Source organism: Mesoplodon bidens (genome assembly GCF_964165515.1).
Source record: "Mesoplodon bidens genome assembly, chromosome: 2".
In the NCBI taxonomy this organism is placed as follows: domain Eukaryota; kingdom Metazoa; phylum Chordata; class Mammalia; order Artiodactyla; family Ziphiidae; genus Mesoplodon; species Mesoplodon bidens.
The window spans coordinates 22,191,060-22,216,656 of NC_138177.1; the positions used below are offsets into that span (position 1 = coordinate 22,191,060).

Consider the following 25,597-nt stretch of genomic DNA (forward strand, 5'->3'; position numbering starts at 1 on the left):
ACCTCTTTTCCACCTGTTGTTCAGTCTTTAGGCCAATCCAGAGATTCATGTCACCTATATGGTGAGGGATAGGACCACTATTCCTGTAGAACTTTGTCTCCACATAAAGTTGTGTTTATCTCACGTACCTTCCCAAAGACAAACAAAAAAAGCCCTTATTCCCATAGGCCTGTCCAGCTACTGCCCTTTACCAGCCTCCTTTTCACAGCCACACTTCTCCCAAAAGTGAACGAAGTGGCAGTCACTTCCCTGTCCCTGAATCCGATGGGCGTCTTTCCCTCCTGTGATGTTCATCTCCCCCAGCAGTGTTTGGCTGTCCATTTCTCTTTCCATCTTTAACCACCAAGATCCCCTGGCTTTCCTGACCCTGTGTCCTCTTGTCCTGCCTGTCTGGTTGCCCTTTCTTAGCCTTCTCCGTCTGCTCTTCTTTCTGTGCTCACCCCTTGAATATTGGTGAACCCAAGGACTTCATCCTGGACTTTGTTCTTGATCTCATCTCACTCTGCTTTCTCCTACCAGGCAATCTGAATTTCATTTACCATCAATGTTTCTATAACCTCTAAATCCCTCTTCTGAGGACCAGTTCTCTACACCCAACTCTCCTACAGACACCTCAAATCCTGGCCAATCCTGAGCCCTTATCTTCCACCCACCCCCCCACAAAACACTTCCTCTTCCAATGCCACTCATCTCCATGAATCCACGATCTAGCTGTTGAAGATTTCTGAGAGTGATCCTTGATTCCGCCTCTCCCTCATACTCACCTCTCATCTCATCAATTACTAAGTTCTACAGATAGAGCCTCCTAAGTATTTTTCAAATCTATCAATGTGACTCCATCCCCTCTGCACCCATCCTGACCTAACCACCACTCTCTCTTGCCTGGACCACTGCAAAGAAAGGATGAGGCCAGAGGATGACTCTTCCTCTTCAGGGCAGCCTTCCCAGAATTCCAGACCCCCAGACCTTCAACCATCTGTTTTGCCACCCATTTTATCACATTCTTCTTCATAACAGTATGTGTTTTCCACACTAGGACATAAGCTCCATACAGACAGGGGTGATGTCTTATCCCCTTTTTCTATAACCCTCACAGCGTATAGGACCTGGTATATAATGAATGTTGGGTGAATGAGTGAGTGAATAAATACAATGAATATGTGTCTGAGTGTTTGCTTGGGAATCACAGAAGCCAACTCTCCCTACTGTAGCCTTGGCTTCTCAAAGGACAAGTTAGCTCTGGGAGTGGATGTTGGGGGCAGATGCATAGAGTACAAGATTTTGGGGATTAGAAGCAGGGATGGAGATTTGGGGAAAGAATGGAGTACAGTATGAAGACTTGTGGGTTTATAAAGTAGACTGAGAACTTTGGAAGGAGGTTTCAAGGAGCCTGGAAGGGAACTGAGAGGCACTCCATGGAGCAGAAGGAGCTGTGGGGCAAGGAGTGAGGTCCTCAAGTGGGATCTGTCTTTCCATCCTCTCCTGCCCGTCTCTGCTATTTCTTGGCTGCCCAGAGGTGAGAATGATGAGAAATGGAGATGAGAAAGGTGGGGAAATGTTGTGTTCTTGCAACAATCTAGTGCAGCTTCTTGTTGGGCCCCATTGGAGCTCCTACATCTATCGAAAGGACTGATGGGAGCCCCTGATGGGAGCCTGGAGTGGGGACCTCAGGAACAGCAGAGGGTTCTGGACAATAGCTGGGGACAGGTGACAGGTGGCCTTTTGTCACTTTCTCATAACACTGGCCAGCCCATTCTGCTGCTTCACACCTGTGCCCTGACAGAGGGGAAAAGTAGGAGGAGGCCACCCTGAGGCACTCACTGTGCATGTGTGTGCATCTTAATATGCCCGGGCTGCTATAACAAAACTTCCATAGACTGGGTGGCTGAAACAACAGAGATTTATTGCTAACTGGGAAGTCTGAGATGAAGGTGGCAGTGTTGTAGCAGTCTAGTGAGGGCTTTCTTCTTGGTTTGCAGATGGCCATCTTCTTGCTATATCCTCACATGGCAGAGAGAGAGAGATCATCTCTCTCATGTCTCTTCTTATAAAGGCACTAATCCCGTTCATGGGAGCTCCACCCTCATGACCTAATTACCTCCCATAGACCCCACCTCCAAATATCATCACATTAGAGACTAGGCTTCAACATCTGAATTTTGGGGGGCACGTTCATTCCATAGCACTGCTTATTATCCTAGCAAGGGCCGGTGTTGGCAAATCTATTTCCTTCCTCCTTTGAACCTACTATGCTTATACTTCCATTTTGCTTGTCCCCACCTTCTGCTTTGGAGTTTATAGTCACTTAGGTGTTCAACGTATCTCTCCTTGTCTATTGTAAGCTCTTTGGGTCTTACTCATTGCTGGGCCTCCTGCCATATTTAACCCAGCACCTTGGGTGCTTAGAGCTCAGAGAGTTGAACCGAGTTTGAATTTGCACTGATTCTCCTTTGCTCAAGCCCTTCATGACCAGTTGTACACATGTGTAAGGGACCAGCCAGGGCTGGGGCTGCAGTCTGTGGATATGCGACAAACAAATACTAAACTGGCGCCGGACCCACTGAACCTGAGGCTTGCTAAATTAGTGTTGAACTGACACTATTTTTTAGTCTACTGAGATGGCTCTTATGGTTTTTCATACTCAAAAATTAACTTGATGTTGGCGATAGCTTTGTTTGTGTGGGGAAAAGAGTAGTTTATTTATAAACTCAACAAAAAATTGCCCTGTGTGCCAGCCATTGTTCTAGGCATTGTGCATAAAGTTGTGAACAAGACAGGCTGCCCTCATGGAACAGTCTAGTGTGGAAAACAGACAACAAACAAGTAAACAAGTGCATAGTTGGTGTATTTTCAGGAAATGATGATAAGTGCCATGAAGAAACTAAAGCAAATAAGGAGAGAACCATGTCGGATGGAGAGGGAGGGCTCATGTGAGGAGGTGACCTTGAGTAGATTCCCGAATGATGAGGTGGAGACAGATGTGAGAATGTCTGGGGAGGGCCTCTCCAGTCAGAGGCAACAGCACACACGAAGGCCCTGAGGTGGGAACAGACAGGCAGGGTATCAGGAACAACAAAGGGACAGATGCCACTGGAGTAGGGTGAGCAAGGGAGCCATGGTGGGTGTGGGGTCAGAAGGGCACAGAGGCCAGATCATGGAGACCCTTAGAGGTCATTGTAAGGAGTTTGGGTTTTATTCTAGGAGCAATGGGAGGGTTGAGCAAAGAACTGACATGATTTTACATTTCCAAAAGATCAAAAGAATTTACAGAAGAATTTCAAAAGAATTTACATTTCAAAAAGATCTTTTTGGCTACTAGGTGAAAATAGATTGGGAGCAGGGGTGGGGTGGAAGAGGGGAGACAGGTCAGGAAGAGACAGCCGTTGTTCCTGTGAGAGCTGGTAGAGGCTGGGACTGGCCCAAGGTGTTTCCGTGTTTCTGCAGCAGGTTCTCTTTCCCCATGGCTGCCCGCTAGGCTGTGTGCCTGCCTCTGGTCTTCCACTGCCTCTGATTCAGGCTGTTTCTTTCGACTCGTTTGCTTCCCATTGTCTAAGTGCAGCCTGCAGCACATTCTGTTGTTCAGCTGTTGGTCTCTCCCACCAGCCTGGGGATGCCTGAAGCATAGTCACAGTGCTCATCTAATGCGTCCTGGCGCCTCCAGTGCCTGCCACAGTGTTTGACACCTCATGGTGGGCTTTCACTGCACGTTTGTTGAATGAATAAATGGTGAGTTTGCTGAGCACTTACTGTGTAATGTGCTGATAGAACAATGGTATGGAGAGAGACCCACAAAGACACATACAGACAAACACAGACATCCACATGCACAATAGTGACTCAGGAAAGATGAGGAAATCATTCTTCAGGAGCATGGGGAAGTATATTACTTAGGAGTCATTATTATTGACACACAAAAGGATCAGATTCCACAGAACACATGTTTCTAGGCATAGGAACTAGTGGAGAAAGAGGATTTTTAAAATTTGCAAACACCTAGAAATAGATTGGAAAGGGAAAAGGAAGATACATTGGTTAAATTTTCAAGGAAGTTTAATTGCTGCTTTTTACAAATTATATGGAATATTTGAGCTGAAAAGAACTGTAGGGGTTGTGCAGTTCAAACACCCCTTCTTACAAATCATAGTTATTATTTATGGAGTGTTACTATGTGCCAGATGCTATTTTAAGAACTCCACACGTATTAACTCATTTAATACTCATAACAGTCCTATGAAGTCGATATGATTATTATTTCCATTCTATAGGTGAGGAAACTGAGCCCACTAAGATTAAATAGTTCACCCAAAGTTCTACAGCTTAATAGGCAGGTCTAGAGCCCAAGTCTCTTGTTCCTTAATCTAATACTATTTTCACTAAGAAACTGTCACTCGAGCCCTTACTGGAAGCAAAAGTTATGATATTATTTTGTATTTTTTTCACGATATTAATTTGCTAAATCAAACTTCTGGTAAACCTTGGCACAATCCAGCTAATATTAATCTTGGACAGACTTTGGACAAACCCATCTGTGTGTGCTTGCATTCAGACCACCCCCTTACCTGGGCAGTCTGGAGGGCTATACTGGAATATGGTTGACTTAAAATATTATGTTAATTTCAGGTGTACAACGTAGTGATTTAACATTTAAATACATTATGAAAATGATCACCATGATAAGCCTAGTAACCATTTGTCCCCGTACAAAGTTATTACAATATTATTGACGTATTCTTTATGGTGTATATTATATCCCTGTGACTTATTTATTTTACACTGGTAGTTTGTACCTCTTAATACCCTTCACCTATTTTGCCCAACCCCCTCCCCCTTCCCCTCTGGCAACCACCCAGTTTTTCTCTGCTTCAATGACTCTGTTGTCATTTTGTCTTATTTGTTTGTTTTGTTTTTTTAGATTCCACATATGAAATCATACAATGTTTGTCTTCCTCTGTCTGACTTATTTCATTTAGCATAATACCCTCTAGATCCATCCAAGTTGTTGCACATGGCAAGATTTCATTTTTTATGGCAGAGTAATATTCCATTGTAGATATATACCACATCTTCTTTATCCATTCATCTATCCATGGACACTTAGGTTGCTTCCATATCTTGGTTATTACAAAAAATGCCACAGTGAACATAAGGGTGCATATATCTTTTCAAATTAGTGTTTTTGTTTTGTTCTGTTAAATACTCAGAAGTGAAATTGCTAGATAGTGTGGTAGTTTTATTTTTAATTTTTTGAGGAACCTCCATACTGTTTTCCATCGTGGCTGTACCAATTTACAGTCCCACCAATAGTGCACAAGGGTTTCCTTTCTCCACATCCTCACCAACCCTTGTTATTTATTTTCTTTTTGATGAGAGCCATTCTGACAAGTGTGAGGTGATATCTCATTGTGGTTTTGATTTGCATTTCCCTGATGATTAGTGATGTTGAGAATCTTTGCATGTGTCTGTTGATCGTCTGTATGTCTTCTTTGGAAACTGTCTATTCAGATCCTCTGCCCATTTTAATTAGATTGCTTTTTCTTGATATTGAGTTGTCTGAGTTCTTTATGTATTTTGGATATTAATAATCCCTTATCAGATATATCATTTGCAACTATCTTCTTCCCATTCAGTAGGCTGCCTTTTTGTTTTGTTGATGATTTGCTTCACTGTGCAAAAGCTTTTAGTTCGATGTAGTCCTATTTGTTTATTTTTGCCTTTGTTGCCCATGACTGAGGAGACAGATCCACAAAACTATTGCTAAGACTGATTTCAAGGAGCATACTGTCTTTGTTTTCTTCTACGAGTTTGATGGTTTCACGTCTTACATTTATGTCTTTCATCCATTTTGAATTTATTTTTTACATGGTGTGAGAATGTAGTCCACAACCACATGATTCTTTCGCATGTAGTTGTCCAGTTTTCCCAACACCATTTATTGAAGAGGCTGTCTTTTCCCCCTTGTGTATTCTTGGCTCCTTTGTCATGAATTACTTGACCATAGGAGCATGGGTTTATGTCTGGGCTCTTTATTCTGTTCCATTGATCTGTGTTTGTTTTTGCCAGTACCATGCTATGTTTTGATTACTGTAGCTTTGTAGTATAGTTTGAAATCAAGGAGCATTATACCCCCAGCTTTGTTCTTCTTTCACAAGACTGTGCTGGCTGATTGGAGTCTTTTGTGGTTCCATACACATTTTAGGATTATTTGTTCTAGTTCTGTGAAAAATGCCATTGGTATTTTGATAGGGATTGCATTGAATCTGTAGATTGCCTTTGGTAGTATGGACATTTTTATAGTATTATTTCTTCCAATCCATGACCATGGTGTATTTTTCCAGTTGTTTGTGTCATATTCAATATCTTTCATCAGTGTCCTAATTTTCAGAGTACAGGTCTTTTACCTCCTTGGTTAGATTTATCCCTAGGTATTTTATTCTTTTTGGTGCTATTGTAAATGGAATTGTTTTCTTATTTCTCTTTCTGGTAGTTCATTATTAGTGTACAGAAACAACAGATTTCTGTCTGTTAATTTTGTATCCTATAAATTTATTGAGTTTATTTATTAGTTCTACTAGTTTTTTTTGCACCATCTTTAGGGTTTTCTCCATATAATGTCATGTCTTCTGCAAACAGAGATAGTGTTATTTCCTTTCCAGTTTGGACTTCTTTTATTTCTTTTTCTCATCTGATTGCTGTGGCTAGGACTTTCAATGTTATGTTGAATAAAAGTGGTGAGTGGGCATACCTGTCTTTTTCCTCATCTTAGAGGAAATGTTTTCAACCTTTCACCATTGAGTATGATGTTGGCTGTAGGTTTGTCATATCGACCTTTATTATGTAGCGGTATGTTCCCTTTATACCTACTTTATTGAGGGTGTTGATCATAAATAGATGTTAAATTTTGTCAAAAGCTTTTTGTGCATTTATTGAGGTGACTGTATGATTTTTATTCTTTAATTTGTTAATGTGGTATGTCACATGGATTGATTTGTAGAGACTGAACCATCCTTGCATCCCTGGGATAAATCCCACTTGATCATGGTGTGGATCATCCGTTTAGTATATTGTTGAATTTGATTTGCTAATATTTTATTTTGTTGAGGATTTTTGCATCTATGTTCATCAGTGATATTGGCCTGTAATTTTCTTTTTTGTAGTGTCTTTGTCTGTTTTTGTTATCAAGGTGACACTGGTCTAATAGAATGAGTTCAGAAGCATTGCTTCCTCTGAAACTTTTTGAAATACTTTGAGAAGGATAGGTGTTAACTCTTCTCTAAATGATTGGTAGAATTTATCTGTGAATCCATCTTGTCCTGGACTTCTGTTTGTTGGGAGTTTTTGATTACTGATTCAATTTCATTACTATTAATTGGTCTGTTCATGTTTCTTATTTCTCCCTGATTCAGTCTTGGAAGGCTGTATATTTCTAGGAATTTATTCTAGGTTGTCCAATTTGTTGATGTATAGTTGTTTGTAGTAGTCTCTTACAATCTTTTGTTTCTGTGGTGTTAGTTGTAACTTCTGTTTCACTTCTGATTTTATTGATTTGGGCCCTCTCTCTTTTTTATTGATGAGTCTGGCTAAAGGTTTATCAATTTTGTTTATCTTTTCAAAGAACCAGCTCTTAGTTTCATTCATCTTTTCTACTGTTTTTTTTAGTCTCTATTTCATTTATTTCCACTCTGATCTTAACCTAACATATCATTCATACATTAGGTTAGTCCATCTAACCTAACGTATCATTTCAGGCCTATGTAACCTTATTGATTTTCTTTCTGCATGATCTGTCCATTGAGGTAAGTGAGGTGTTAACATCCCCTGCTATTATTGTATAACTGTTAATTTCTACTTTTATGTTTGTTAATATTCGATTTATGAATTTGGGTGCTCCTATGCTGGGTGTATAAATATTTACAGGTGTAATATCTTGTTGGATTGATCCCTTTATCATTATGTAAAATGCCTTTTTTTTCTTGTTACAGTCTTTGTTTTAAAGTCTATTTTGTCTAAGTATTGCTATTCCAGCTCTTTTTTTGTTTTCATTAGCATAGAATATCTTGCCCATCACCTCACTTTCACTATGTATGTATGTGTGTATCTTTAGATCTGAAGTGAGTCTCTTGTAGGTATCAAATATATGGGTCTTGATTTTTTAATCCATTCAGCTGCCCTTGTCTTTTGATTGGAACATTTAGTCCATTTACATATAAAGTAATTATTGATAGGTATGTACTTATTGCCATTTTGTTAATTGCTTTCTTTTCTTTTTTGGTAATTCTTCTCTGTTCCTTTTTTCCTCTCTTTCTTTCTTCCCTTATAATTTTATGACTCTTCTCAGTGTTATGTTTAGATTCCTTTCTCTTTATTTTTTGTGTGTCTATTTTAGGTTTTTGGTTTTTCATTACTGTGAGGTTCATATATATAACAATTCAATGGTTGTTTAAGTTGGAGTGAATTCTAACTACCCTGCATTTTACTCCTACATCCCATGTTTAATGTTTTTGACATCATATTTTACATCCCACTGTTTTGTATATCCCTTAACTACTTATTGTAGATATAGATGATTTTACTACTTTTGTCTTTTAACCTTCCCACTAGCTTTATAAGTGGTGATTCACTTCCTTTATTTTTTATTTTTTTAACATTTTTATTGGAGTATAATTGCTTTACAATGGTGTGTTAGTTTCTGCTTTATAACAAAGTGAGTCAGTTATACATATACATATGTTCCCATATCTCTTCCCTCTTGCGTCTCCCTCCCTCCCACCCTCCCTATCCCGCCCCCTAGGTGGTCACAGAGCACCAAGCTGATCTCCCTGTGCTATGCGGCTGCTTCCCACTAGCTATCTATTTTACATTTGGTAGTGTATATATGTCCATGCCACTCTCTCACTTTGTCCCAGCTTACCCTTCCCCCTCCCCATATCCTCAAGTCCATTCGCTAGTAGGTCTGTGTCTTTACTCCCGTCTTACCCCTAGGTTCTTCATGACTTTTTTTTTTTTAGATTCCATACCTATGTCACTGCCTTTATTTTGTGTTTGCTTTTATCAGTGAGATTATTTTTTCATAATTTTCTTATTTCTGGTTGTGCCCCCCCCTTTTTTTTCCACTTAGAGAAGTCCCTTTAACATTCTTGTAAGGCTGGTTTGGTGTGATAAATGCTTTTAGCTTTGCTTATCTATAAAACTCCTTATCTCTCTTTTAAATCCAAATGAACGCCTTGCCTGGTAGAGTATTCTTAGTTGTAGGTTTTTCCCTTACATCACTTTGAACATATTGTGCCACTCCCTTCTGGCTTGCCAAGTTTCTGCTGAAAAGTCAGCTGATAGTCTTATGGGAGTTTCCTTGTATGTAGCTAGTTGCATTTCTCTTGTTGCCTTTAAGATTCTATCTTTATCTTTAATTTTTGCCATTTTAATTACAATGTTTCTTGGTGTAGACCTTTTGGGTTTCATCTTGTTTGGGACTCTCTGTGTTTCCTGTACCCGGATGTCTGTTTCCTTTCTCAGGTTTGGAAGTTTTCTGCTATTATTTCTTTAAAAAGGTTTTTCTGTCCCTCCCTCTCTCTCTCTTCTTCTTCTGGGACCCCTATAATGTGAATGTTAGTATGCTTGATGTTGTCCCAGAGGTCTCTTAAGCTATCCTCATTTTTTTAAATCCTCTTTTCTTTTTTTCTTTTCAGCTTGTGGGATTTCAACTAATCTGTCTTCCTGATCAGTGATCTGTTCCTTTGTGTTTTCTAATCTACTTTTGGTTCCTTCTAATGTATTTTTCATTTCATTTATTGTATTCTTCAGATCTGATTGGTTATTTTTCTAATAACTCTTTGTTGAAATTCTCACTGTCTTCATCCATTCTTCTCCCAAGTTCAGTGAGCATCTTTATAATCATTACCTTGAACTCTTTACTGGATAGGTTGTGTATCTCCACTTTATTTAATTCTTTTTCTGAGGTTTTGTCTTATTCCTTCATTTGGAACATACTCTTTTTTTTTTTTTTTTTTTTTTTTTTTTTGTGGTATGCGGGCCTCTCACTGTTGTGGCCTCTCCCGTTGCGGAGCACAGGCTCCGGACGCGCAGGCTCAGTGGCCATGGCTCACGGGCCCAGCTGCTCCGCGGCATGTGGGATCTTCCCAGACCGGGGCACGAACCCGTGTCCCCTGCATCGGCAGGCGGACTCTCAACCACTGCGCCACCAGGGAAGCCCTGGAACATACTCTTTTGTCTCCTCATTTTACCTAATTCTCTGTGTGTATTTCTATGTATTCCTATGTCTCCCAATCTTGGAGATGTTGCCTTATGTAGGAGATGTCCTATGGGGCCTATCACATGCTCCCCTCTGGCCACCAGATCTAGGTGCTCCAGGGGTATTGCCCTATGTAGGCTGCATGCACCCTTCTGTTGTGGCAGGCTGACTGCCATGGGCACGCTGATAGGTGGGAGTGGCTCCCGACCTGGCTGACTGTGTAGCCAGGTTGTGCATGACTGCTCAGGCCACTAGTAGGTAGGACAAGGCCCCAGAGCTAATAAGCTAGAGAGAGGATTCCAAAATGGTACTTGCCAGTGCTGGCACCAATGTGGTAGAACAAGATCCCCAAAATAGCTGCCGCCAGTGTCTCCATCCTCAGGGGGAATCCCAGTTACCTCCTGCCTTTCTAGGAGACTCTCTAAGATCAGCAAGTGGGTCTGACCCAGGTGTCTTTCAAATTACTGCCTCTATTCTGGAACTTGGAGCATGAGAGGTTTTGCACATGCCCTTTAAGAGTGGAGTTTCTGTTTCCTATAGCCCTCTGGCTTTTCTGAACACACGCCTGGCTTACTTTCAAAGCCAGATGTTCTAGGGACTTGTCTTCCCAGTGTGGGACTCCTGGGCTGGGAAGCAGGCTTGAACCTCTCGCTCCTTGGGGACAAGCTTTTTGGTTGTGATATTCGTCTTGTTTGTGGGTTTCCAACCTGAGGGTGTGGGTCCTGGGTCCTGCCTGTATCATGTCTGTGCTCCTCCCACCCATCTTGTTATGGCTCCTTCTTTATATCTTTGGTTGTGGAAAATCTTTTCTGCTAGTCCTCAGGTTGTTCTCACAGAGAGTTGCTCTTTAAGGAGTTGAAATTCTGGCATATGCCCATGGGAGGAGGTGAGCTCAGGGTCTTTCTACTCTGCCATCTTGATGCCACTCCCTCAGTTAATATTAATTGATGGTGATGATGACAGTTTGCTCTCCTTCCCGGATGCCAATACTTGTTTTCTCATTCAATTTACCCTTTTTTGCTTGTTTTGAGTAAATTTTCTCTAACTTGCTGAAAGTAACAGGTAACTAACACCACTTAATAGCTGTTAAGTAGGATAATCATCTGTTTTTATCCTGGTATGGTGATGCTCAAGACCCAGGCTCCTGCTCAGTTTGCTCTAATAAGGGAAGATCTGTGGGGCAATGAGAAAAACTCCCTTTGCTGAAAACAGCAGGTGCCTGTTACATAAATGATGTGGCAACAGAAGCCTTACATGGAAAACACCACTCTAGGAGGGCAGGGAGTTAGGAAGGTGTGGCCCTGGGGTTTGGGGACCCTTTGTTCCCTACAAGAGTTGAACTCCTTCCCTTCAAGTTGGGCTGGGACGGTGGTGTGGGTGGGATGGGCTGGAGAGGGGAGGGCAGAGCTGGCAGCTGTGCCTAAGTTCACTGGTGAACTCTATGAATGTGAGTCCAATGTCGAGACTAATTGTCATCCACTGTGCATAGAGCTTTCCACTTGGGCAGGAGATGACTTGTTTCTGGCCTTGGCCTCCTTCCTGTCACTGTGGTCTTCCCTGGTCGGGTAAAATCGTCATGACTAAAAAAAAAAAAAAAAAAACAGATTGTCATGACTGTTCTCTGGAAATCTTACAGGCTTAAGAAGGGGCTGGTAGATGGGATTTTTGATCTCAAGGTCATTTCTGTGGAAGATTTGGAAGCGGTGTTTTTCTAGGACACAAGGAAAAAAGTGACTATCTCAGACACCTCCATGAAGGATGATGCCGAGTGTCCTTGGGGAGGCCCCCAGCTTGGGTATTCTGCTTTCCCCCATACAGCTTATCCTCTAAATCTCAACTCAGAGGTCATTCTCCTCCAAGGAACCCTCCTTCATTTCCTCATTCAGAGTGGATGGTTTCTTCTTTCCTTTCTCCCTGCCTCGTGTCGCTTGAATCTAGCTCTGTACGTCGGCTCCCATTTTGTTGTGCTGTAGAAGCCATGGTTTCCGTGGTCATTTACATGGCCGTCTCCCCCAGCTAGGCTGCTTTGCATTCACTGCCTAGTAAGGGCTTATAATAAATATTTGCTGACTGAGTGCATAAGTGGGGCTCTTCGGCACTGGAAAGCTTGTTAATCACTTATCCTTCTGCTCTTCTCATTCTAGAACTTTCCCTTCTGTTAGTCTTTCTCCTCTCAAACAATCTGAACTTTTGCCTAATCACTTCCTGTATTCTGAACATGACAATTCCTACTTCCCTCATCCCTCCCTGGCTTAGAGAAAGGAAGAAAGGAGTGGGTAGCTACAAGTGTTAACTTAAGATGTCTTTGAAGTGCCCGCTAGTTGTAGGAGAATTGTGTCCCTTTAAAAATATGGCATTGCTTGAGAGAGTGCTTTTATTCTCACCTCCTCCCTGAGTGGGCTCTCAGTTCAGTAATTTTACAAGTATGTGAGGAAACTGGCAGAGAGGCTTTTGAAATTCAAGTGTGTCTTGAAGCTGCATGAAAATGGTGACAAAGGCAGACTGGGAGGTATGGGCAGGGCAGGGCAGGGCTGGAACCCCAAAGATTTGGTCCTAAAATGAACCAGTCACCTTCCAGGTTTAGAAAGTCCACTGAGACACAGGGAAGGCCAGAGACAGGCAGAAGGAGCTTGTGACAGTGAAGGGGAGAGGTGACCTGCCGAGGACAGGCAGAAGATGACAGAAACTAGAGGCTGCGAGGTTCTGGAGGTGGAAGGATGCTGGAGAGATGACCTCCATCCCTGGAAGATGCCAAGGCCAGCCCTTCAAGATCAGAGACCATGGCCATGGGTTCTAAGGGAGCTTCATGGGTGTTCTTCCACATGGTGGTGGCTTGGCGAGCCAGGAGCCAGACATTACTGCCCCTATCTGCCTATGCTACCTGCCCAGACACAAGTCTGTGAGCAGTAGTTAGTGATCATTGCTCTGTGAGTGCAGGACTGTCACAGGTCTGCTGGGGCACTGGGACCCTGGGTCTTCAGAATGGAAGCCTCTGCCCTGTGTGTTTGGTCTATGAATCTCAGCTCAAATATTTAACAAAATCACCTGGGATGCTTCTGAAAAATGCATACTCCTGGCTACAGAGTTTATCTGTAGCAGACGGGTATGGCACCCAGAAATCTGCATTTTAAACCAAGTGTCCCAGGCAGTTCTGCTACAGGGGGCTGGAGGATCCTCTTTTGGGATTCAGTGCTGAGCAGTCATTTCTCAAACTTTAAGGTACATATAAATCACCTGGGGATTTCGTTAAAACCCACCAGGTTCTGATTCAGCCGTCTGGGATGGAGCCTAACTTCTGTATTTCCAACAAGCTCCTGGGTGATGCTGGCGATGCCGGTCCTGGGACCACACCTGGAGGCACAAGGTTCTCAGTGCTTCCCCTGGGAACTGGTTAGAAAGGCAGATTCTTAGGCCCCACCCAGACCTACTGAATCTGAAACTGGGTGTAGGGCCCAGCCATCTGTGTTTTAGCAAGACTCCCAGGTAATTCGGAAGTACCGTAACGTTTGGGAATCACTGCTGGATGATGGTGAGGCTTAAAGACACGGGCTGGAGGAGGGGGGCCAGTGGGAGTGCCAGGGCGGTAGAGCAGCGAGCAAAACCCGTGCTGTTACTTCTTGTCCCAGTTTCCTTCTCCTCCAGAAGCGAAACTGAGACCCTTGTGAACTTGACTGGAGGGAGCCCCTTCCTCATGCTGTTGTGCATGCACGCTTTTCCTTCCGTGTCCCCGGCACCCAGCACAGCTGGTGGTGAGGGCCCACGGGAAATGGCAGGGGGACTAGGGGTGCTGGAGCCCATGCGAGTCGGTCAGAGTGGAAGCTGGTCCCCGAGGAGCAGTTAGGACAGGAAGGGTCAGGCGGTTCCTGGGAGTCTGGACAGGGAGCCGGGGAGCCAGAGTGGTCCACGGTGGCTGGGCCGGGGTCTGCAGCACGTCAGTGCACAGCCAAGTCCCAACGGGGGCCTCTGGGCCGAGCTGAGAACTGGGCCCTCCTCGTTCTAGGTGGCCAGGAGCAGTGGGCAGCGGGGGTACAGGCTTGCCGTGCACCTTCTCTCCCTGAGCCTTTTCCTCTCTCCGTTGCCTTCTCCGCATGCAGAGTGAGCCCCTGTGGGTGTCAAGAAAGCTGCAGAAGCTTCCTCAGCGTGGATTAAACACGTGCTCAGGGAGGATGGGTGGAGAGAGGGGGAAGAAGCCAGGGGTCCCCATGGGGTTGGACATGGGAGGCCTGCAGAGGAAGCCCCCTGGGGCTGGAAGCAGCACTCCGTGGCTCCCCGCCCCACCTCTGTGCCCTCACCGAACTCCTGGCCTCTGCAGGCCGGAAGGAAAATGCTCCTGTTTCCACGTCCTGGGTCACTCAGGCAGGATCTCCTTCCCTTGCTGTCGCCCCCTCTTGCCCCTGTGTTTCTGGGTAACAGGCCTGTGGGGAACATGATCGGTGACTGATTTCCCCTGAGGCCTGGCTCAGTCTCCTGGGATCAGCCATCACGCTCTGATCCTGACCGAGACAAGGTCGAAACAATACTTGGCCCAGGCATGTAGGAGAAGTGCTGGCAGTGAAGGTCACAGAACCAGGTCCGCAGTTCCTGGTGTGCATACAGTCAGCACACATCAGCCTAATTTACGGTGACCTTTGTTTTCTTTTTTTTTTCTTACAGTGTTGTGTTAGTTTCAGGTGTACAGCAAAGTGATTCATATATTTTTTTCCAGATTTTTTCCATTATAGATTATTACAAGATATTGAATATAGTTCCCTGTGCACTACAGTAGGTCCTTGTTGTTTATTTTATATACAGTAGTGTGTATCTGTTAATCTCAAACTCCTAATTTATCCTGCCCTCCCCTCCCCCAATTTTATGGTGACATTTTTTTTCTTTTACATCTTCATTGGAGTATAATTGCTTTACAATGGTGTGTCAGTTTCTGCTTTATAACAAAGTGAATCAGCTATACATATACATATGTTCCCATATCTCCTCCCTCTTGCGTCTCCCTCCCTCCCACCCTCCCTATCCCACCCCTCTAGGTGGTCACAAAGTTATGGTGACTTTTTAAATTACAATTCTAGACTAGGTGATTCTCTGTTGAGTATGTACCAGAGTCATCCGCTCTCCCCTTTAAAATATTGGATAAGCACTGTGCAAAATCCAGGAGGTGAAACAGTTTAACATACCAGCATCATCAAATAGGCAACACTCTAGTCGGCCCAACCGGTGTTCCCGCTTAGTCATGCCATCTGAGGTCGGGGTGCCAGCTCTTAGCCGGAGGGACCAGAGGCTGCAGGGAGCCTTGCCCCTGGAGGCCTGGCCTGCCCTCCCAACCCCCAGGCTGGTGCAGGCTCTTGCCTGCCTGCTGTGAGGCCGCGCCCTCTGTAGGAGAGCTTTACCCAGAGCAATTAAAGAGAAAGTGGCCTTCTAGCAAGGGACTCAGACAGAATAAGGTTTCCTGGTAGCGCTTGGATGCTTTTCTCACAGTCTTCCATTTAGCAAAATCCCAGGTTCCCAAGCTGCCATCCTGTCCTTCCTTCCCTCTGTCTCCTCCCGATGTGAGTCATGTGCACCGTCGTTCATCTGGGGACAAATAGAGAACGGCTGTCCATGCTGGACATTTCTGAGAAGACTGCCTCCGCCCTGCTCATCCCAGAAGGGTTCCTCTGTTTTAGGGCCAATTTGGTGTGGGCTGGGAAATCAAATGAAAGAGACATTATCTTTTTCTTCTTTTTCATATTCACTGGCTCCTGGGCAGATAAACCTTAGGACAGATACAACAATACAGGACAGTACAACGAAGGGAACTGGGCTATTGTTGTTTGAAAACAGGCGGGGATTGGGGTTTTTATGGTTTGAGAGGCAGGCTGTTAAATGACCCTTGGTTTTTCTTTCCACTTGGAAAAGCTGGAAGCCTGGTTTAATCGCGGTGGGTGGGGGGGGGGGGTGGTCAGAGGAGACCGGATGGAGAATCGGGAAACCAGATTTGGTTCTGGGCCATTTCACTGACTTTCAGGGTAAGAGTGACAAGTCCTGAGAATGGTAACTAGCTCATATGTGATTGTTAACAGTTACAATGATCGCATTCATCGCGATAATGGCGTCTTCCTTTCTTTGAGGCTTCTTCCCCTTTGAGAGCACTGTCAGGGGACACCCTGTGTCCCTTCTAGCACCCTTGCTGGTAGGTTGTAAATGTTGGCATCTACAGATGAGATAAATAAGGCTCAACGTGGTTAGCTGCTTTTCTCAATATCACACAGTCGATCATTATGTAACTGGTAAGAATTTATGTAACACTTTGAGATAGTGGGCTAATATTTTTAGCCCAATGTGATCACAGCAGAAAAGCTTGTTGTCTGAGTCAACAGGGTTCACGGAGAGATGGGTGGAATCTCTGGGTCTCACAGCTGCCACTCCCTTCAAGCTACACTCAGCCCTGGAACCTGCCCCTAGGCTTCTGTGGCTTGACTTTTAGGGTGTTTTGTCCCAGCCGTGCTTATACCAGCCCCTCAGAAATCCTGCCCCCGTCGGGATGCATGGTGGGAGCCAGGAGCACATCTGCAGCACCAGGGTGCTGGCCACCACTTCTCCGCCTTCACCGCCCCCTCCTCCCCAGTCTTAGGGAATCCCCACTCTCCCCCAGGGAGCTTTATTCCTTTGCTTCCACTCCAAGCATCCCCTCTCTCTTTCCTCTCCCTCTGGGGGTTAGAAGAGCTTCTTCTCTTGCCTCCTGATACCCCTCTCCTCCACAGCAATGAAATAAGACATTGATACATTATTATAGTATTCTCCCATCATAGGTAAAGGTTACCAGTCAGCTGCAAATCACTTGGGGGCTAAAGCCGGAGAATGAATGGATACATGAATGAATGAGATGATGCATAAGTAGAAATAAAATATTTTTAATACAAATAAAATAAAATTTCCGGGAAAACAAGGTTGTGGATGAAAGCTTAGAGCGGAGCTGAATGTGGCACTTACAGAGGAGAAGAGGTAGCTGCTCTGTTGGACAGAGGGAGCAGTGTCCAGGGACAGAAACCTGCTAGAAGGTTCCTGCACCGCCTTGGGAGGATGTGCAGGGGCCCAGACCAGTAAGGGGCTGTAGAAATAAAAAAGGAAAAACAGATCCAGGTGGCTGTGAATAAGAAATGACAAGATTTGGAAACAGCCGGGTGAGGAAGTGGATGAGACAGAGAAATCAGAGATGGCTATTATTAGCAGAAATCGGAAATTTAGGAGACACAGGTTACAGGTGTTGGGAGGAGAGTGAGTTTTCAGCACATGGTGGTTGTGGACTATTGGGATGGAAATGACTGCCAGGAAATGAAAATTGAGGACGAGAATCTGGGCAGGAAGTCAGGACAGGCGATCCTTCCCAGATGCCACATCCATCCTCTTAGAAGTGATGGAAGAAGCGGGGGAGTGGGTGAAATCTTTGAAGTCTTCACTGACAAGTGCCTGAGCTTTGCTAGCGTGCGCTGAGAGCTTCACCTGACATTGGACTTCTGCGTACGTCAGGGCAGGGGATAGTGGGAGGAGGCTGTGTTGTCGTCATACTCTCGTGACAGGCCCCCACCCCCTCAGTTTATGATGGTGACACACAAAGGCTCCAGCACTAGGGGATGAGAAGGCTGGGTCCCAGCAGGAGGGGAATAAAATGAACATTTACCCAGAACTTGACCCACATCAGGCCTGGCGTTAATCCATTAAATGATGAGTAAGTGGCCGTTTTAGATGGGCTTGTGCAGAACCCGCCCAGGTGGTGACTGGCACCTCTCTGCTTTTGTTCTCACGGTTCCTCTTCCTGGAATGCTGACCTCTGGCTTCCTCGCTTGATTAGGTTTTACTCATCCTTTCAAGTTCCCTGGATTCCGCCTTGATCGCAAAACCTTCTGTGAGCCCCCCTGGTTGGAGTGAATTGCAGTCTTTTCAGCAACCCCACAATACCTGTATTGAGACCACTTATTTAGTATTTATAACTCTGTGAAGCAGGGCATAATAAGACACGGGAATTCAATAGACTGTGGCCTGCGTGAAACAGTCCCTCTGTTGTATGAGAGAATGAGATTGACACCATTCCAACAGCTTGTCTTATGAAGGAAACAGTGTTCCACAGTGTGAGGGGATGACTCAGGATGGAGGGCGGGCGGGCAGTGCTCCCCTCAGCCTTTCTGTGGTTGGCCGGGGAGATTCAGGGGCGGTCTTTGTATAACTGAGATGAGCAAGGTTGGGAGGGGACAGCTAGTCCAACTGCCCACACGAATGAATAAGCATTATGCCCGCCTGGTGGTCATGCAGCCCCTGCCTCAGCATGCCCAGTGCTTGTGAAAGGAAGGGTGGGCTGGCTGATCGGGGGAAGGAGAAAGAGGGATGATTACCACTTTGCTTTTCTCACTGATTACTCATTTTGTACCACACACAATGCGTTAAATCACGCTGTGGTTAAGAAACAACTCCCAAATCTCAGTAGCTTAGAACGCGGTCCGGTGGTCAGGGCTCCGTGCTTCCATGGCAGGGGGCACAGGTTCGATCCCTGGTCGGGGAACTAAGATCCCTCATGCCCCGCGGGGCAGCCAAAAGAAACCCAAAAACACCCCACCAGTTTCTTTCTTGTTCATGTTTGGTGTCCATCACCGGCTGCCCCAGCGCGCTTCTCCTCACTTATGACTTCAGGGTGCTGGAGGACCCTCCAGCCTAAGTGCGTTTTGCTATGTCAGAGGGCAGAGACAGAGAGAGAGCCTGGAGCGCTTTGCATTGGCTGGTAAATGCTCCAGCCTTTTCTGCTCACAGCCCTTTGGCCCCACCTTCCCGACGACGGATACGGGAAGTGTGTGGAGGGCAGCGGTAATGCCCGCCGGTCAAGGCTGGTGCTCATGGCCTGGCCCATTCACTGGGTCCATAGATCTCCCCTGCCATTGCGACAGGGACTGCCTGGGGAAGCCATTGCGACAGGGACTGCCTGGGGAAGCGGGAGAGAAACACTGTGTGGACGTAAAGGGCACCCTCGCCCTCCCACCCGCAAGGATGCTGCTCAGTGACAGGAAGGGGCAGCTGGGGAGAAGCCACCCCGAAGAGCAGCATGGATTCTGCAGCTTTGATCCCACCCCCAGTAGGTGGGGCACCTCTGGACCCAGCTGGCCTCCCTTAATCAGTTTTCCTCAGTGTGGTGACAGTGACAAATCCTCCCTGCTCAGCAGGTTGCAGCTTCCGCTATAAATCAAGCCTCGAAGAGAGAAGAAACAGTGGTGCTAAATAGAGGGACCTGAGATCCAAACTGTAATCAGTCAGAGATTTGTGAGACGGGGATGATCCAGGCCTGGGGTGGCTGTGTCTTAACATGTTAATTACCTCGGCCTAAGTGGCTGAAATCAATGATTAAAAAATGTAGAGACATGCATAGAAGAGGTCACAGCCACTACCCCCTGGGGCTGGCAGGCTGAGAAAGGGGGCTTTCTCTTCGAACGGGAGGAGGTCAGGTGGTGTCTTGGCTGGCCGCAGATGGGGTTGGAAAGGATGGCTGCCAGGTCCTGTGAGGAGAAATGATGGGACGTACCCCCTCCCACCAGGTCGTTGAGGCTCACAGGGGCTAGCTGTGCCGGTTCACCCACTGAGGCCACTGCCTCTGGACCGCTGGCTCTTGTACGTCGATTCCAGGTTATTGCCCGAGAATTCTAAGAGGCGGGTCAGTGCAATTCATTCTTCACTAGACTTGAGAATGAAGAAGATGCCACTTAGTTACAAAATGCATTTCTTAACACCTGTGCCTCTGCATGTATTTATTCCAAATGTGTGTCCCCCACTGTATTTCCCATCTGGGGCGGTTAGCTCATCTGACTAAAGTGAGAGATGAATGAGACCAAAGTCATGTTCTTTCCCCAAATAGGAGAGTTCAAGGCAGTTTGTTTCCCATCCAGAGAAATCTTGGTTTGTGACCACAGGGTGCATCCCTAATGCCAGCCAACCATGCTCCAAACATAGGCACTTGGTCAGTTCAATTCATTTTATCAAATACTTGTTCAGTCTCTGCTAAGTACAAAAAAGCACTTTGCAAGTGGAGATGAGAAAAGAATAGAGCTTGGCCAAGACGGCTCATAGACTAGTGGGGTAGATCCGTGTGTGTCGAGGGGTAGGAAAGAAGGTAATGACTCCGTCGTGGACACGTTATGGAAAGTCCCCCTGAGTGAGGGTCGGAAAGCATGCTGTGGGGCTGCAGGGTGGGGTGACGTGAGGTGGGGTAGTGTGGGCCGAGCTTCCATTAGAAAGTGCTGTTTGAGATGGACCTTGAAGGATGGTTAGAATTTGCTAGACAGAGCGAAGCATTCATCATGGTCTAAACCAGTACTGGTCCGCGGCCTGTTAGGAACCGGGCCACACAGCAGGAGGTGAGCAGCGGGCGAGTGAGCGGAAGCTTCATCTGCCGCTCCCCAGCGCTCCCCAGCGCTCGCATTAGCGCCTGAACCATGCCCCCATGGAAAATTGTCTTCCATGAAACTGGTCCCTGGTGCCAAAAAGGTTGGGGACCGCTGGTCTAAATGAGACACAGAGGCTATCCCCCCATATATATATGAATATGTATATACACATAATGAATATATATATTAACTGGCTCCGGTACCTTAAAGAGGAGAACTTACCAGAAACGGGTCACGGTCCAGGGGCAGTGACTCTGGGATGCTGCGGGGAGGACCTCTGTGTCACCAGCATGTCAGAGGAAGTGTCCAGGCAGGCGGACGTCAGCCGCTATAGATGCAGGAGTGACTTTTCCTCCCTCTAACGCAGGCCTGTGTCTCTGCTCCCTCTTCAGCTGGTGCTGCCAGAATACTCCATCCACAGCCTCTTCTGCATCATGTTCCTGTGTGCTCAGGAGTGGCTCACCCTGGGGCTGAATGTCCCTCTACTTTTCTATCACTTCTGGAGGTAAGTCTGCTTGGGACTGCCCTGTCCTTTCCCTTTTCTGCTTGGTCAGCCTGCCCTCCAGAGACGATGTCCCCCCAGATGGACCAGCCACTTAGTGCCCTCCTCTCATCCCTTCCCTTGGTGACCCTTTCCTCAAAGCCTTCTTTGCAAGCTGTTCTCAGGCAATAATTCAGTAAGGGAAGGCCCTTCCTGTAGGTTCCACTAACCACAGCCTCAACTCTCACAGATCAGCGTTAAAGGCAGCTAGAGCATTATTCACAATAGCCGCAGAGTAGAAACAGCCCAAATGTTCGTCAGAAGATGAATGGACAAACACAATGTGGTATATCCTTTCGATGGAGTCTTATCGGGCAACAAAAAGCAATAAAGTATTGATACACACTACAACATGGGTGAAGCCTGAACAAATTACAAGTGAAAGAAACCAGTCACAAAAGGCCATTTATATGCAATGTCCAGAATAGGCAAATCTATAGAGACAGAAAGTAGATTGGTGATTGCTAGGGGCTGGAAGGGAGAGGGAGTGAGGTGCGACTACACTGTTTTCTTTTGAAAGGGATGAAAATGTTCTGAGATTAGATACTGGTGGTGGTTGTACAACTCTTATGAATATACGAAAAACTGCTGAATTGTATACTTTTAAAAGGTGAATTTTTTTGACAGATGAATTATATCTTAATAAAAATAGCCCACCTACCATATGGGCTGGATTTTCTGGGACTGTTCTGATTTTAAATCTCTTCCCTGCTAAGACCGTGCATCAGATCACGTGATTTAGGTAAAAGAGAGTCACCGTGTGGGTGTATAGGAGGCAGGGAGGGGGAATACGAAAGTAGTCTAGAATGCAGATGTGCAGATAAGGTAACCACACTTTCCCCTCGACCCCCAAACATTTAATCATTGTCATTACAGCATACAATGTAGCCTGTATTTAGTCACATCTAGAACATTCACCCCTTCATTTAGCAAACATATGGAACACATGCTACATGCCAGACATTATGGGGGCTTCCAAGATGAATGTAAAATATAATCGTTACCCCCAAGGAACATATACCCTAGTGGTAGAGGGAAATAGATTCTTACCAGATATATAAGGAACATAGGTAGGAGTGTAGAGAAATGGAAATGTGACCCTGGGGAATCTGGAAAAGCACATTCGAGGTTAAGGGACTAGCCTGCTCAGATGTAAGAAAGCACCTGGTGTGTCTGGGGAGCAGTGATTGCTCAGTGTGCTTGGATGTGTGGTTCTCAGATAGAAGGGAGCAGAGATGGGGTTGACAGCTGGGGATCAGGGTCTGAAATGATTTGATAGAAAGTTGGAGTTAATTTATTCTGTAGGAGAGGGATAGCTCTCAGAAGTTTTGAGGAGGAAAGTGGCAGCGCCTGATCCGATTTTTAGGAAGGTGACCCTGACAGCCGTGGGAAGGCTGGGTTGGAGGGTGAAATTTTGAGGACGAAATCCAGTTAGGAAGTTCTGATGAAATTCCAGGTGGAGAGACTGGAGGCTTGAAGTTGGAAGTTGGAATGCAGAGAGAAGGAGAGGGTTTGGAGCGGTAAACTGGACATGCCTTGGCCAGTAATTGGATGCAGGAGGTGAGGGAGAGGGAGTGTCTAGGCTGGGTGGCTGGGAGGTGACCAAGAGCAGGACGCAGGTTGGGGGAGGAAATAAGCCGATTCAGTTACATAACAAAGTCCTTCTATGTAAAGGTAACCTACTAAAATCTGAATTTAGAGAAGTCACATAGCAGCATAATGCTGTTGAAATGTATTGCCTACCCACTCAGAGACTTTCCATGCCTACCTCCTCTGGTATCCACAGCAAACGGGTGCTTTGGGGTTGCCCCTCCCTGTTTTACACACAGGTTACGAAGACTCACAAAGGTTACGTCATGGCCCAGAATCACTCAGCTGGGATATGGCAGGGCCACCTCTCTATGAATTGCAGGCCATGTCCTTGTCACCTAGGGGCTGGCTCTTCTCCTTCTGAAACAGATTTATCCCAGGTCCTTCAGATAGTGTACTGTCAATCCAAGGTATCAGAAATGTGGTTAATTTACAAAACTTTGATGGGTACACTGCTTCTTAGGGCTATCCCTCCTCCAAAAGGGAGGGCAGGAGAGCCAGCTGTGTCCTTAAACTTGGAACGTTTCCATGTAAAAGAAGGGAGTGACTGCAGTCTCCTTGCCAGTAGGAGCTTGTCTTCCTTTTTTGAATCCCTGACAGGGTCTAGCCTAGTTCTGGCAATTCGTTAAAGTACTCAGAAAATGAAAGAAAAAGGAGTGAGGAGGGCAGGTGTCCTTTAAAAAATAAGAGTCCTGATTTCCCTGGGGGTCCAGTGGTTAAGACTCAGCGCTTCTACTGCAGGGGGCGCGGGTTCAATCCCTGGTCTGAATGCTGCGCGGTGTGGCCACAAAAAAAGAAAAAAGAAAAGAAAAAATAAAAATCAGAGTCCTTGAAACCCCTCTATTTCATTTCTGCTTCCCCCTCGTTTCCAAAGGTCCAGCCGAGCGATGTTTCTAGTGCAGATAAAGCCCCCTCTGCCCTAGCTCCCAGTTTGCTTAAATACAAGTAGAACCGCAGAACTTTTGTTCAGTACCTGTTCTTTGAGATTTTTTTGGACCCATCACCTCACACAATTGTCACAACAGCCCTTTGGAGTAGGCAGTTTCAGTCCCATATTGCAGATGAGAAAGTTGAGGCTTAGAGAGGTTAACAGTTGACCTGAGGAATCTCAGTCTGGTGACGGGTGGGCCTCAGGGCCCTGGCTCTGTCCACTGGGCCACTCAGCCACCCTGTCACCCCTTCCTCCACTTATTGAGGCCTCCTGGGAACAAGGCCGCAGCAAAAGCAAATAGGTTGTGAAATCTGCTCCTGGGCAGAAGAGAGATGAGTGGCCTGGAGGGCTGTGAGCTGGCAGATGTCATTGAATCTGGCTTGCGATTTCCTCTCTGCATAGCGTGGATGACAGATAATGTCAGTGCAGTCCTTTGAAGCAGATGAAGAGGGAACTGAAATACCAGCTCTGTGAGTGGCTACGTTACAGAGATGCTCTTCAAAGCCGATGTGATTAAGCCCGTCAGACCACTTGTCTGGTCCCCGCTGTCACTCGAGGACCACGGCCTGTCCCAGAACCTCACAGGAGCCACTCATTTGCACCCGGCCTCCTGATTCCATTACCAGACTGACAAAAAGAACAGCCCGCTGCACGATTTCAGCTGCGCTTTGTTCTCCGGCTTTGAATGAGGCCCTGGCTGAGGCCCTGGGGGCAGCAGTCTGGTGAGGGCCAGAGGGACAGCCTCAGGGACAGGACTTGCCTCCTGCCTGACCACTTCCCAAGGTCTCACACAGCGCAGTGGGAGAGTTTCTCTCCTTCCGGGAGCAAGGCCGGTTTGCGTTGAGCTGAGGCGATGTTTTGAAGAAGGCGAAGTCTGCGTTCACCTCTCTCCTCCCACTGCCCTTTGGTTTACCCAGTTTCCCTCGGGGGCCGCTCTCTCCCTGCGATGGCCAATATTCTGTTTGCTGTTCTGGGTCCTTCCATCAGGAAGAAAATTACCTGTAAATTACTCCACACTCAAGTGGGAATATGATGTCCCTCCCGGAGTATTCAGGATTCTAAAAGGGGGTCTGGGAGTAGGATAACCCAAAAGTAATTAATGTTTAATCCAAATAATTAACGTTCATGGTAGAGCTCCGGTACAGGGACACCAGGCAGCGGATATGCAACTGACATCAACCCGCGCCTGTGCCCCTACTGGCAACCCCAGATCCATACACATGGTGGACCTCCCTCCGCTACCCCCTCACCCCACCAGCCCACATCCCTGGAGAAAGGAGGCTCTTCCTGGTATCTCCCAGGTACCACCAGGGGACACGTTTTCCTTCTGTCAGAGCAGCTGTGTGTGAGGTGTACCTGATACTGGTGGATCTGAGTATTTGGGCATGACTACCTGCTAGAAGACAGTGGCTGAGCCACTTTCGAGCAGTGCCTGGGCTGTAATTTGGGCAGTGATTCTGGCCGAAGGCAGACAGCTGCTTAGCAGAGATTCCTCGGATTGGAAGTCTGGCATCAGGGGACTCAGCCCAGACGACTTCAGAGGTCCTGTCCAAGCCTCAGAGCCGATGATGCCGTGCGCTCTTTCTCTGCAGGTACTTCCACTGTCCGGCAGATAGCTCCGAATTAGCCTACGACCCGCCGGTGGTCATGAATGCAGACACCTTGAGTTACTGTCAGAAGGAGGCCTGGTGTAAGCTGGCCTTCTATCTCCTCTCCTTCTTCTACTACCTTTACTGGTGAGTTTCTGCCCCTCCTGGTGGGTTTGACTCCTGCAGCAAATGGAGAAAATTTCTGGCTTTGGCAGGTGGGAGTCCCAGCCTGTCGAGGATGCTGCCAGCCACCTAACTGGTTCAGGAGAAAGAGCTTCTGTGTAAAGAAGTGGGAGGGGCGGAAGG

The 25,597-nt window shown here is 46.2% G+C and overlaps 1 protein-coding gene across 3 annotated transcripts in view; it reads left to right on the forward strand.

Annotated features, from left to right (window-relative positions):
- The window catches only part of CNIH3 (cornichon family AMPA receptor auxiliary protein 3), a 117,594-nt gene that overhangs the window by 87,868 nt on the left and 4,129 nt on the right, over nucleotides 1-25,597 (forward strand). For 2 of the 3 annotated variants that reach the window (XM_081224982.1, XM_081224983.1), the window contains 2 exons: nucleotides 21,033-21,145; nucleotides 25,295-25,438. In XM_081224982.1, coding sequence (XP_081081108.1) covers nucleotides 21,033-21,145; nucleotides 25,295-25,438 — 257 coding nt within the window. The remainder of the gene's footprint in view (nucleotides 1-21,032; nucleotides 21,146-25,294; nucleotides 25,439-25,597) is intronic. The other variant, XM_081224984.1, reaches the window with a different exon arrangement.